The sequence below is a fragment of the Fragaria vesca genome, linkage group LG5 (genome assembly GCF_000184155.1).
Source record: "Fragaria vesca subsp. vesca linkage group LG5, FraVesHawaii_1.0, whole genome shotgun sequence".
NCBI lineage: Eukaryota > Viridiplantae > Streptophyta > Magnoliopsida > Rosales > Rosaceae > Fragaria > Fragaria vesca.
Window position 1 is genome coordinate 20,005,567 of NC_020495.1, and position 14,247 is coordinate 20,019,813.

The 14,247-nt window shown below is 39.3% G+C and overlaps 2 protein-coding genes across 2 annotated transcripts; both read right to left on the reverse strand.

The window, feature by feature from the left end:
* Positions 1 to 3,883: 3,883 nt before the first annotated feature.
* On the reverse strand, positions 3,884 to 5,615 carry LOC101306635 (UDP-glycosyltransferase 73C5-like). The gene is made up of 2 exons (XM_004300108.1): positions 5,419 to 5,615; positions 3,884 to 5,385 (listed from the first exon to the last, which is right to left on the reverse strand). Exons 1-2 carry the CDS (start codon positions 5,613 to 5,615, stop codon positions 4,062 to 4,064), a joined length of 1,521 nt encoding a protein of 506 aa, XP_004300156.1. The 3' UTR covers positions 3,884 to 4,061.
* Positions 5,616 to 7,200: 1,585 nt separating this feature from the next.
* Positions 7,201 to 10,285, reverse strand: LOC101306922. Its single transcript, XM_004300109.1, has 9 exons — positions 10,190 to 10,285; positions 9,924 to 10,103; positions 9,586 to 9,633; positions 9,446 to 9,485; positions 9,249 to 9,349; positions 8,428 to 8,620; positions 7,823 to 7,921; positions 7,469 to 7,586; positions 7,201 to 7,361 (listed from the first exon to the last, which is right to left on the reverse strand). The coding sequence occupies exons 1-9, from the start codon at positions 10,256 to 10,258 to the stop codon at positions 7,241 to 7,243; spliced, it is 969 nt and encodes a 322-aa protein (XP_004300157.1). The 5' UTR covers positions 10,259 to 10,285; the 3' UTR covers positions 7,201 to 7,240.
* Positions 10,286 to 14,247: the final 3,962 nt, after the last annotated feature.

Genomic DNA, 14,247 nt, shown 5'->3' on the forward strand with positions numbered 1-14,247 from the left:
AATTATATGAAGCTTGTGGGATTTGTACTAAGCAAATTGTTAGATTGTTTGTCCATATATAATACCTGACGTACGTTCATGAATAAGGTTAATAACCTGATATGAAGAAGCCATCTCCAATTGGACTTGGAACAAACCTCTAATTAAATCATTTAACAATAAGAGTTACTCACACCATGAAAATCTTTCTTCAATGAGGGAGCATAATTGCTATAATTCTTTAACACATAAACTTGGTTGAGTGTTGAGTATAACACACGAATTAGCAGAAGAAAATATTTTACTATTGGAAGTTTGTAATGATATATATAACTGAAAAATAAATTATGGAAATTAATCCATGTAGGAGATGATGTGGTAGTGCCACATCATTTGGGATAAAGTTTTGGTATAAATTTTTGGTGTCTTAAGCATTTTCCTTTATTTAAACATAATGAAAAAGTTTTCTTTTTCTAGGCTAATGTAGTTTTTCTCTCAGAAAAAAAAAAATACAAGACTGCACAACAAAATAAAAAAGACAAAAATGTAACAAAAAATATAAAAATAAAAAAGACAAAAAGCATATTAACAAAACCAAAATGACCACATCATCTCTATGTATCTCTCATGAAACCTCAGCCACTCCCACAATCCCTCTCTCACTAAAAGACCACCCCCAGCCACCCACACAATCACCCCAACAATCATGAACTCAAATGAATTGGATCGATGATGCTCCCATCGAGCAAGTCGATAGTTGAGAAGATGATTAGGGAGATTCACACTCAAACAGAGGATCAGAATTGGAAAATTGATCCCTTAAGGTTTAGGGGTAATAATACCCAGGAGATGAATAAAAGTTGAGTTGAGTCGATAGTTTCCGTAGTATATGAAATTGGGTTGGTGATGGTGATAGCTATTTGGTATGGGTTTGAGCCATGGGTAGGAGATGAGAGAGCCATGGATGGAAGATTCAATAACTGAGGTAAAATTAAACTTTTACTACACCAGCATTTTTTGTCTCGTTTTTCATTTTCGTTGACCGAGCAATGATTCATTTAACTTTCCGTCTGAAACAAACGGTGCACGTGCAAACCACGTGATCGGTTCAAATCCATCTAGGTGCACTGAATCCGCTCCGTTGGAATATAAATCTGCAAATTCAATTTTCTGGTCTAGATTGGCTTCACGAGAAGGGGATTGAGGACGATGACGGAAAATGAGTATAGAGACGCCGTTTACAAAGTTCAGGGTAATAATAATTAGATGCTGATGTGTAACGGTCCTCACCATTGGATTTTGAACTGACGGGTCAGATTAGAAGTCAAGGATAAACAAAGCTAAAAATAGCCAAGAAGAGGATCCTGGTCCCAAAATGCAACCCCTTCTTCTATTTCAACGTAGACATTGATTGATCTGATCCATATGTCATGCCATATGTCACGAACTTGCTTGGAAATGCTGGTTATTTAGTTCCAAAATGTAAAATAGTCGGTACTTGTGAGGATGGAGATGAAAGCTGTAAGTTAGAGAAATATGTCATATAATGTGTTCCACTGATCGTTAAAATCAAAAAATTTGAATTATAAAACCTTTTTAAATTTAATGAGTTGTAAGAAATGTAAAAATTATGTAAATATGAATCTCAATAAATAATAAATAAAGAAAAATCAAAGATAAGCTTCTCTAGTTAACATACAAAATCAAAATCAACAAGATGATGTTTTGTTTTTATGTTTAGGGAAAATTTTAAGAACAATACATGACTAATGGTCAACTCATAATTTTGGTGTTTCAAGTTTCAAAACAATCATAACGGTACATGAACTTGTAATCTCAACCGAAAATATGTACATACCGTTACTTTCTTCGTTATCTTATGTGTTTTCCTTTACACTTTGAGGGGCAAATCTGTCACTCCTTAATTTAACAATAATAAATTATTAAAATCAATAATTAAATTAATAATTAATAAGAAGAGGGAAATAAGAAAGGAAAAAGTATTGTTGTCTCTATTTTTCGTCCCCGTTCAAACCTAGCATACACTAAAATGGTGATCAAGGTAGGACTGTAGAAAGAAGTTGGAAGATGATTTGATTTGGTAAGTTATGGAAGAAAGAGTTTGAATATATATCGGTGGGTATTGAGTAAGGAAATTTAGAGCGAGAAAGCTATGTCCTAGTGTAGTCGGTTGTGCATCAAACAACCTCCCAAGCCCGTAAACCAACAGGCATTCCACCACAACCGAGGCCGCCCTGAGGTTCCGGCCCATAAGAAGGACGGGCCAGGCCCAACCTCGGCGGTAGCATTGGGCCGGGAACGGTTTCAGAAAGCATAAGAAAACTGGGAGTTTGAAGTAACAGCAAAGGCAGTCGTCCCACATCGGTTTTCAAGTAAAGACAACCCACTCTGGGCCATAAATATGGCCCAACCACCAGCTTGTCAGGTATCATTAATTACATTCTACCAGCAAACATTAACGTAAGCTTCAGAGGAGGAAAGACCAGAAACCCCCGGTCGTCCTTTGGCTTGCAGGTCAGCAGGAAGTCTGCCAGTCTCCTATCAGACATGTCATAAGCTTTTGTCACCCTATCCGGGATCGTACAGAAACACCTAGTTTTACTTGGATGGGGACGAGCAGAAAATTCTTTTTTTGATGAATATGAGTCTTTCATTAAAACCAAACCCGGTAATTTACAAATACAACAAATAGTAAACAAAGAAACCAGGTAAGAGAAAAACAACAAAGTGTTTGAATAGAAAAAAAGAAAAAGAAAACATAATATAAAGAAAGAGAGAATAGAGAAAACCCGAAATCATCATTTAAAAAATGAGAAATTACATAAAGTTAACGGTTTTATTGATTACATGTGTTAAAAATGTGCCGGCTTTTAAACGTCATGTATCATTTTGATTGATTTAAAACTTTGAAACACCCCGATAAACTGCTCCGTCACCTCTAACCAATGTGGTTTGTCACCCGGCATTGGCGGACCCATTCTTCGCCGGCCAGGACCACTAGACCCGCCTCCGGGCGGACCGCTTCCGCCCATGGAGAATGGTGACCGACGAGACTGCCGTTTAGTATCCGAAACCGTAACAGCCATCTCTTCGGGTAACCCGGGTAACAAACGGGTCTCGCCCGGTTTGACATCTAACGGGTGGGCCTTCCACAGGGCATACTCCATGGCGGCTGAGCAAGCACCGGAGGTGAAAAAGCTGACCGCCGGAATCTCAAACTTCTGAAAAATCTCGAAAGTCCAGGTCATCATCATTATATTAATTGTCAAGAACCGCACAAAGGGGTAGGTCTGAATCCGGACTCTCGTTTCGGGTGCCCAACTGCCATCTGACTGTGATTCCCGTGGTGGCTGCGAAGTGGCTGAGAACTCGGGTCCTGCGGCGGAGACGACGAATCAGACTGTGGTGGTGCATCAGAAATCTCAACGATTTCGACGAGCGGGTATTGGCGGAGAGATGAGGGGATGGAGGAGGAGAGTTTGGAAGAGGATAACCAGTACGGCTTTGAAGTTTCTGGAGGCCAAGTGCTTGCAGAGCTCCATTAAAGGGAACAAATGTCCCTAACCAAAGGCGGGAACAATCCAAATCTCATCATTTGCCATATTTGCAGAGTTGGGTTGGTGTTAGAGTGAACTATATATCCAGATATATCTATATATAGATAGCGCAGTGGAAGAATGAAGAAGAAGGAAGGTAGAAGAAAGCTTATCTAAGATTGTAAGGAGTGGGAATGGTTGTTAGGTATGTGAGTGAAAGACGTGGTTGCGTGGCAACAGGGGACCGACCTAGCTGAAATGCCGGACATGTTAAAATCGAAGGAAGGGGATAGAGTGGACCGACCTCTTTGATATATTTGATGAGTGACTAATGCATGGTCGACATGGATGGTAATCATGCTATTATTTCATTCTTCTTCTATCTTCATTAGCAAGAAAATTAGATACTTTATTTTGTTGTTGTACGTGATCAAGTATGAAAATTGTATAACATGTGATGTTCCAAGATTGAAACACACGTACAGTCTTTTTAGTTATACATAAATACATAGCAAGAAAAAGTTCTTAGTTTTTATGTCTAAGGAAGTCTCCAAAGGCATCTAAAGCAGCCACAGAACTAGTTGGAAAGCCATGCTCAAACTTAGCACTAAGCTGCACAGCTCGTCGCTTCATGTCTCCATCACTCAGTAGTTTCTCAATTCCTCTCGTTATATCCTCCTTCTTTATTGTTTGTGACAAATCTTCAGTAATCAGGTACCCAATTTTGAGATAGCTCGCTACCAATTTAGCGTCAGAATGTTGGTCCCCTCTAATCGGCCACGCCAAAAACGGGACTCCGCGCCCAATTGCTTCCACTGTTGAGTTCCACCCACAATGCGAAAGGAACCCTCCTGTTGATGGATGACTAAGTATCAAGAGCTGTGGGGCCCACCCGTTTATGATCAGTCCTCGGTTTCCGACATGTTTATCTAGCTCGTGTGGAAAATAGTCTTCTTCAGGTTCTGAATGGGGTTGTGGGAGGCCAGGCGGAGGACCTCGGGGTTTTCCCGCGGTGGCTTGGACCACCCATATGAACGGTCGGGTAGATTCTTCAAGTGCCTTGGCTAATATTGCATACTCCTGCTTGGTCGGACCAACCTCGCTTCCGAATGAAACGTATAACACGGATCCATGTGGCTTCGTATCTAGCCACTCATTCACCTCGTCTTCGGTGAAATTTGATTTTCGATGGGCGCGAACTTTGCTGTCGTGAAGAATCGAACCGGTTGATTTCCAATACTGCTCGGGCAAGAGCGGGCCCACTCCCCAAACAGGTTTTTGAATCTTATTAGAGACGTATTCAATAAACGGATGCTCTAGCTCATCACACGTGTTAATCATCACTCCAACGGAATGCTCGACCTCGTCTAACCAATGTGGTGGGTCTCCGGGCTTTGGCGGACCCATTCTTCGAGGACCATGACCACCAGGCCCACCTGGTGGTGCTGGCCCATGAGTAGGAAAACCCGCTCCTGGACTTCCTGGCGGTGGCCCGCCCCCACCCATGGGGAATGGTGGCGGCCGAGACTGCCGTTTAATATCTGAAACCGTCACTGCCATCTCTTCCGGCAACCCGGGTAGCAAACGGGTCTCCCCCGGCTTGACATCTAACGGGTGGGCCTTCCACAGGGCATACTCCATGGCGGCTGAGCAAGCACCGGAGGTGAAAAAGCTGACCGCCGGAATCTTAAACTTCTGAAAGGTCTCAGAAGTCCAGCTCATCATGTTGTCAAGAACCGCACAAAGGGGTAGGACTGCATCCGGACTCTCGCTTCTGGTCGAGAGGAGCTTCTCAAGCCCGACTGCCATCTGGCCGTGGTGTCCGGGGTGGCGGTGAAGCGGCTGAGAACTAGGCTCTTGTGGCGGAGACGACGAATCAGACGGTGGTGATTCTTCAGAAATCTCAGCGACTTCGACGAGCGGGTATTGGCGGAGAGATGAGGGAATGGAGGAGGAGAGTTTGGAAGAGATAACCAGAACGGCTTTGAAGTGTCTGGAGGCCAAGTGTTTGCAGAGCTCCATTAAAGGGAACAAATGGCCCTGACCAAAAAACGGAACGATCCATATCTCATTTGCCATATTTGCAGAGCTGGGTTTGTGTTGGAGTTTTACAATACAGCTCAGGAATATATATAGGCCGGTAACTTAGTGGAAGAATATATGGAGAAGAAGAAAGGAGGAAGAAAGCTTAACTGAGAAGGAAAAGAGAGGAAGGAGAAATCGAGAATGGTGATTGACTGTTAGGTATGTGAGTGAAAGATTTTGTTCGGTGAGAACAGTGGACTTGTTGAAAGTGAGGCAAGGGGATAGCGTGTACCGACCTCGTAGTCATTATGGTCGACATGGATGTAATCTTTTGTCTTTCTTCCTGTGCAAGAAAATTAGATTCTTGTTTTATTTTTATCTGTTTTTTGTTTATAGCTTGTTTATTTCTGGTTTTTGTTTTATTTTATCTTGATTCTGTATGTGTGTAAACTGTAAACTATATATCTTACTTTTGTTGTATGTTCTAACTTTGCTAAGAGGGTGAACTGATGAATCTGTTAATGCAGGGGTGATGGATTTAGATCTTTGAGATAGGGTCTATGCAGTTTCACCGATCGTTGTTTTTGGAAATCTTGTTCATAAACTTAATTAGAATATTATCATCCAAGTCCGAGGACTACTAATTACATATTTATAATGGGTTCCCATCTATGATATGAAATGCAAAATATACTAATCTATGTTGGCTAATTTTTGATACAAAAAAGTCATACACGCTGTTTGTATAGTTGTATTTATGCATATTTTGGTTAATTTGTGCCACGTTTTATCCTTGAATGACTTGAAGTAGATATCATATTCAAACTTTACTCTTCTTCACAACCTTCTAACATGCTTAAAAAAAAATCTTGGCTGTCTTGCTGCACGGAAACCCTACCATTTCAGATTGCAAATTGTTTGCAGTGTGCTCCATCCAATAAGTTAATCTAGATTCCAAAGTTTCTACACTTTTGATAACTATACTCTGGAGAAATATAGGCAACCCCAAATCCCAACTTGATCTTGAAAACATAAACATTTTTTTTTTCTCTAAATGAATCCACATGACATCCCACATTTCTGTACCAGTAGACATTAATCCGAAAGTCGATCTTCGATTCTAGTCTTCTAGACTGCCAGTCTACCATGACGATGCCAAAATCGACATTCAAACCAGCAAAACAAAGTAGAAAGACAAGGAAAAATACCAAAAATTGGCATGTTGGCCTATTTTCATAACATCAACAAGAATGACCATTACCATTTGAGCGAAAACAACTACAATCTCCCAAATTGGGACATAATATCTTGAAGCTTAACTTAATTAAATACGGGCATGTGGGCAAGACATCACTTGCCTTGGTTCACCAATCTCCAACGAATTGTAAAAATTGAGCAAGCTCTCGATCAGACCCAAAAAAAAAAAAAAAAAAAAAATTAGAGCTAGCTCAAACCAGTTTCAACTACTCCATGATCATTATACATTCTCAAAAAAATAGTACAGAAAGAAATGAGGATATGGACATTGCTTTGAAATTTTGGGCTAATTTTGATCAACAAGGTATTGCTGGCACATTGAAAAAGTACATTGATGAGCATATCAGACTAGTCATCTCTGACCTATATCTTTCGCCTTCATATCCCAAAACACCAAATAAGTAAATTTCTGTGACAAAAATTCAAGCCGATGGAAGAATTTCCAAGGCAACTTCCTTGAGAGATGGCATAGCTTCCTGCTGATGCAAACAAATATATCTATTCCTCACTTTTCTGAAGACTTTCCACGGTCCTGGGTAGCACCTAAATGCAGAAAAATAAAATCATCACACTGCGGTGAAAAGCATGAAAAAAGAGACTAATTGGTTCTTAGATATCACTGATAACATTATCAGTAGTAGTTATTGAACCTGAAAAGGGTCCCTCCATTGCGTCCTTTAAAGTTGTGGATGTAGTATACAGTCTCCATACTTGGAAACAGGGTCTTCAAAAGTGCGGCGAGCTTTGGGTAGAAGAAAGATGGATAATCTTATTTCATCAAGAAAAACTGTCATATATATCACCAAGGAGGTTACTAATTGTTTGAAGATAGTGCTAAATAAAATTGATTCATGTAGCATAATTTAGTTGAGCCTTCCAATTCTAATTATTGTTGTTGTGATGGCTTGTAATAGAAATATTAGGAAATAGCCATAGATGAGCAAATAACCATGTCTATTAAACTGAAGGACCGTAAAACACATCTAGTAATTAACAAAGGATACACCCAGATCTTATCCGGTCAAGTTCTCCGTTGAAAATAATTAGCTTTCTGGAAGTGTTCAGAACAGCTTCTCTGTACAGCTCTTCAACCACAAGCATTTCTGTATTGCAAGAAAATCATAGACAGATATTACAAATTGATAAATGATTTGTGGTAAATGAATGTACATTTCATAGTCGACTAATGCTTCTTAGTTATGATGAGTTCTTGAAAATTGTAGGGGTGACTGTGAAGTGATATGAACCAGATTAGTGATAGTAGAAAATGAGAACAGAAAACATTTAGGAAAACATCCTCGTGCTATGCAAGTGTGCTATCAGGCATGACCACACAAGAGAAGGGAAGAAAACTTTGAAGGAGAAATAAAATTTGAAGGCCAAAGGAACAAAGCATGACATTGCAAGCCTCAAGAGAAGGAAAATGGTTGCAGGGATCATGGACCATTAGACCACATAAGTGAACTTCATTTTAAGAGCGCGATAGAAGAAACAGAATCAAAATTTGAGACAACAGGCACACACATCAAATAATCACACACCATACACATCTTGTGTAAGAAATATGTGCCTTTTCCTAACAATGGAAAGAAAGGATGCTTGGAGCTACCGGAGACATTAAAATATGGATATGCAGCCAAGAAAAGTTCATCTTTTGGCTTCACACGGTCTGTCATTTTTACTTTCTCAGTAAAACCAAAATCCTCGAAAAATGATGGCTTAGTCAGATAGTCCAACTTGAAGGGTGCTCCTTCGAATGCTGCTTTCCTTGCAAATTCAACTTCATTGGCCTCAGGAAAAAACTGAAAGCTTTCGTTCAAAGATTAATATACATCATTAGATGCTAAACTATACAGTTAATTAAGGTAAAAGAACAAAGAGAACAGCTATAAGTCATGCAACACAGAAAAGTAAAACACAGTTTATGACAGTATCTGCAAACATAAGTTGCAACAAAACAGACCAACACTTTCTGGATTAAAGATAAAGCTGTTGGAACCAACTTCTTGTGAAACCTGACCCTAACGCAGACGTACAGTATGGAAATCTTAAACTAACTTTTATTTTTTGGTCAGAATATAATGTGAAAGTCTTTAGATCAACAAAATACAAGAATCAGGGCTCAACTTTGAATCTCTGATCACATATATTTTCAGGTTGCATGGAAAAGACAGCCAGGAAAAAAAGAATCAGAATTTCATAACCGAGTGATAATTTTCAACACTTCATACAGAATGAAGCATGTTGCAATGTAACAAACTATAACTCCTTTAGAAAAATTCAATTGTATTTTCTTGGGGATAATGTACTCTACAGTTAGTAAAACTTTGCACCTTCACTTTCTAGTATAATATAAGGGATCCATCAGAAGCCTACATTCAAAACTAGAGTGATTTGTCTTGAAAAAAGGTTAAAAATTAAGAAAATTACTATTCTGGTCCGTGTGGCTTTCTCGGGAGATATCAAGATGTCACAAAATTCTCGTATTAGCTGTATACTTCCAGTCATTTCTATTCCTCCTTCACCATCCCCTGAGATATGTTCCATGGACTCAGAAGAAGCCTTACATAATGAAACTCGATAAGGGAAATCTACAAATGTTTTTCAGCTGGTGAAGGAGAATTAACCTGGTACAGAGTCAAGTCCAGCAGTAGGAAACTCGATCTCCTACGAAACAGATGCGTATGTCAGTGTCATACTCTTTGCAGATGTTGATGATATCAAAAAACTGAAATTACTTGTTACTACTAGTCTAGTACTAACTCACCATCAACTGTTTGTTATCGTTCAAAGCCAATTGAGTTGCTTTACTGGCCTATCAAATGTCAAGTAGCCCAAGTCAAAACATAGCACCAAATAGCTGTAAACTAGAAAACAAAGGCACACTGAAACCTAAGACATGAAGTGAAATGAGAGCTAGAGAGAGTTGCTAGCTAGCTGGGAGAATAAAAAAAAATTCAAGAAAACATCTTTAACCTTTTTTAATCAAATCAATTCGAGTAGCTATGAATTTGAATCACATTGCATCAGATTACATTACATTCAAAGATTAAAAATTTGGATATCAGAAACTAGAAATGGAATAACAGTACAAGGTTTAGTTACTTGTTCAAGGAGCTCATCATAGTCCCTAGGAATTGACACATCAAAGGCAACTGATGTGTCATCCCCGGAAGCCGAACTTGCCACAAGTTTGAGATTTCTAGAAAAACGAGGTGCAGCCCATTTGGGGTAACTCAAATTCCCATAAGAATTGAATGGCAAATATTTGAGAGCAGTTGCAACCTACAGGTTGGGATAATGAGTGATCATTTCTGAGGTAGCGGAATCAGAAAATGGATGACATTAGGAGAGATGGGTTTAGTCTGTACCTGGCGACTTGGAAGAGAAGGAATTGCAAACGGAACCCGAGAGGCAGTTCCGGCGTCGGAGATGGGCATGTTTGATTGATCAGAGATTCAGAGAGGGAGAGAGTGAGATAGAGGCGGGTATTTCAGTTTGGAGTTGGAAGTAGCCACAAAGTTACGTGTGGCGGGGATGTTCCAGTCAGTCAGTCACCTTTACATGAAATGACGATTTTATACTCTAATCCAACCGGTATCTAGAACTTTAAATGAATCGGATATAAAACGGATCGACATAGATACGGATCCGTTTAGTAATTGAAAGTTTTAGATCTGAACTCGACCTGTTATCCGCCGGATTATTGATAACTCAATTCAAATCCATATCTGGTAGGTTAACGGATACCCGACCCGTTAATCCGAGTTCAAGAAAATTTGATTTGTGATGGAGTTTTGATATTTATAGCTTTGGGTATGATTCCGGATCTGAGATCAAGATAGTCCGGATGCAACTGTAGAGGAGTGGCCGGAAAGAGCAATCAGAAGTATACTTGGGTTGCAACCGCGGATGAGGGATGTATGTGCTTGAAGATGAAGAGAAGGGTGCCTAGATTAGTTTCGTGGGTGTCCATGACACGACCCACCCTGAATTTCACCCTGAAACCCGGAGTAAGTCGTGCGGGGATCACCTCCAAAAAAGATATTACCGAAAAATCGGCATAACCTCCCTTGAAAATGGACAACCCTTCCTAAAGAAAAACCTGCAGACACTTCCAAAGATTTTAATCCAACCTTAACTCCTGGAGCCTACGTGCTCCCCAAATATAACTACCACCAACAACACAACATTATCCAAACATCAAATATAATTATCCAAAAGATAACATAAATCCTCCAACAAATATTCTAAGACGTCAACAAGTCTTCACTTACAACCGAAATAAAATACATTAAACCCAAGTATTCAGAGCTACTAAACACTAGCGGAAAAAGAAACCACAGGTAGGTTAAACAGGTAACCTACTGATGAAAAGTGGTGGAAATGCGGGTGACTATGCCTCGTCTCCTACTAGGTCCAACCCGAACTCTGCAGACTGGACATTTTAAAACGAAGGGCCCAGGGGAAACATTTGAACACGTTAGAGTGAGTGGACAAAAATAAAATAAATGAAATAATTCTTTATGCTTTCCCAATTTTACTTTTCCATAGAAAAATATGCTGCATGCGACAGCTCAAAACACTCAACACGAAAACTGGAAATTTCATGACTAGCTCCGGCCAGTCTCCAACGCTCAATAAAATACAGCATCTCAGGCTAAAATAAAATATGTATGTATTACACTCGTCATATCCTTTGTATAAATTTTCTTGAAACAACAAAAACAAATAGAAAATTCACACAAGGCTACGACGCTTGCGTCTAACGCTCACGTCGCACCATAATGGCATTTTACCTCATTATGGTGGAAAAGACGGTGTATAAATATACGCGCATATCCCCTATATAAATTATTATTTTTATATAGGGCTACGACGATTGCGTCTAACGCTCACGTCGCACCATAATGGAATTTTACCTCAGTATGGTGGAAAAACACGTATAGCTAGCTAGCATTCTCTCATATACATATTATTCTCATAATCATCCACATATGGATATATATATATATATATATACACCGAAATTCTCAATTTCGGTTATTCTCCAACAACATAAATTATTTCGCATGCACATTATTTAAAACAAAAGTCCACTCACAAATTAGGCCTAAGCCTGATGTCGATCTGGGGCCTCGTCAGCTCGAGCCTCCTCATGACCTGTTCCAAATATAATATTAAGTTCCCAGCCGAAATTCCAATATTTACACAAAATAGGCAGAAATTAACCGAGAGCCATTAACACGCTCATCATTCCCTAACTTCGAAATGGTCCACATTTCAACCCTAGAACCAGCAGCCGTAACTACACCTTCCCACAGTTTAAACAACTTTAATCCAACGGCCGGATTCTACATAAATTAACCGCCAAAAATACTAACTTCGAAAATTCACAAACCTATCCAAATCTCATCCAAAAATTCCATAACTCACTTCAATAAACTCCCCTTAATATTCCAAATTTAACAACATTAAAATCTCCCAACCGGCGGCGGCCGGAGGCCAAATCCAGCGACCTCCAATTCCTATGAAATTTTAACAGCATCTTCCTCTCATCATGCTCTACAACTTTCCTAACTAGCACAAACCCAAAATCCAAGCCTAGCTATGCCAATCGAACAAAAACATCAAAAACGCCCTAGAGCTTCCACCTCAAATTTCTCTTTACCTGAAGCAAACCGGAGTGAGTCCTTTTAGGGCAAGGCAGCTGGGTTGGAGACCTGCAAAACCACACCAAGCTTGCCCGGATTGGTGGCCGGAGGAGGGAGTTCCGGCGAAAAGCTTCTCGGCGTTTCCGGCGGGTTAGAGGCTCGGGGGCTAGGCCGGGGAGGGAGAGGAGGAGTTGGGGGTCCGAACTGAGGTGGAGAGGCGGCCGGTGGCTGGCCGGACGGCGGCTGGATGATCCGGTAGGGAAGAAGACTCGGGGGGAAAGGGAAAAACGGGAGAGAAGAGAGGGAAAAGGGTTGGGCCTCTCCAACCGGTCCAACTCCCCATTATACCCAACTCCCACAAAAATAAAACACCCCAAAAAAATAATACCCGAATAAAAATTACCTTTTACTAGCTAAAATTTACTATTTTTACGGTCGTCGTATTTTCCTCATACGAATAATCCTCGGCACATAATCGTCCCCGAAACTCCTCTAGGGACCAATTAAACTATTAACTCAATGACGGAGACGGTAAAATTCTTATTATAATAAAGCTAGTAAATAAGGTAAAAATATAAGGGTCGGGATGTGACAGTCCAGTCTCTCCTCACTCGCCGTATTGATAGTCCAAGCTTTTAGGTTTGATCATCAACTTCTCCTCACTCTAACCAGAATCTTAGAAGTCCCTAAAACCTTCATAAAAAAATCTCAACACCAAAAAAACCCTACCACTTATATTCATTATTGATGCAAAATCCTAATCATTTTGTATCTGTTTGGAAGAAAAAGATAAAGATTGGATCTACATGTGATGTGTTCTTATTTGATCGGTATTCGGAGAAAATGATTGACGTACAATATGGAGGTAGTGGAACAAAGTAGTGAGATTGGCCAAGTCTGCATTTTTTGTGTTTTTTTTGTGTGTGTGTGTTTCTTCAGTATCACTTAAGAGACGAATTTGTCCTTATAAAATTGACTAAATCAAACAAACTAATAGTCAAATTGACGGTATGTATATATGTGGAGTTGAGTTTTAAACTACATGTACTATTGTTACATTTTGTAAAGTTAATTCACCTTAATTCATCTTAATTCTCAGTGGCTCATACTTGATGTAGTCTTCTTAAAATTTTTCCTAACAGATCAGATCAACCTAGATCCGTATCTGATCCATTTAATAAACGGGTTAACAGGTCCGGATCATTAACATATCAATGGGTCAAATTTTTTATCCAAACTTGTTTAAAAACCACAGATCCGGAACAAGTTCGTATCAAGATCTGGTCCGTTTATAGGTCTAGTTGTACACACTCAGCTAAAAGTTTACTTAATCGTTAACGTAACATAGATTTATGGGGCGAATCTGTGACATATAAGATTATAATCAAAATTATAACTAGAATACCATCCGTTAAATCCAATAACAACTAATGGTTGAGATTAGTCATAAAACTAAATTTTTTTTCTTTTCTTTTCTTTTTCTTTAAATCAATTTATGAAATCTATCTAAATGAAAATTGATGATTATTATTCTTCGTTTGGAATAAATTGAAGAGGAAATAATTCGTTTCTTAAAGAGCTCATTACTAAAGAGGAAATAAAACAAATTAGGCCTCAAATATCACGTCAGAAAATTGACTGTAGTTGTAGTCGAAAGTAGTCATCCAGTGCACCTTAGATATACAGAGGCCCCGTTTGGTATAGCTTCACTTTTACAAAAATCAGTTTCTATTTGAACTTTTAGATTTTATAATTTTTGGTAAACTACAAAAAAC

Excerpts from the sequence above, each read along its gene's own strand:
- LOC101306635 (XM_004300108.1), bottom strand. The coding sequence starts at position 5,615 with ATGGCAAATGAGATATGGATCGTTCCGTTTTTTGGTCAGGGCCATTTG. Across the intron at positions 5,386-5,418 it reads ATTTCTGAAGAATCACCACC|TTCTCAGCCGCTTCACCGCC; the intron begins GTCTGATTCGTC and ends ACAAGAGCCTAG.
- LOC101306922 (XM_004300109.1), bottom strand. The coding sequence starts at position 10,258 with ATGCCCATCTCCGACGCCGGAACTGCCTCTCGGGTTCCGTTTGCAATT. Across the intron at positions 9,350-9,445 it reads TGGACTTGACTCTGTACCAG|GGGATGGTGAAGGAGGAATA; the intron begins GTTAATTCTCCT and ends AACATATCTCAG. Across the intron at positions 8,621-9,248 it reads AAGCCACACGGACCAGAATA|TTTTTTCCTGAGGCCAATGA; the intron begins GTAATTTTCTTA and ends GAAAGCTTTCAG.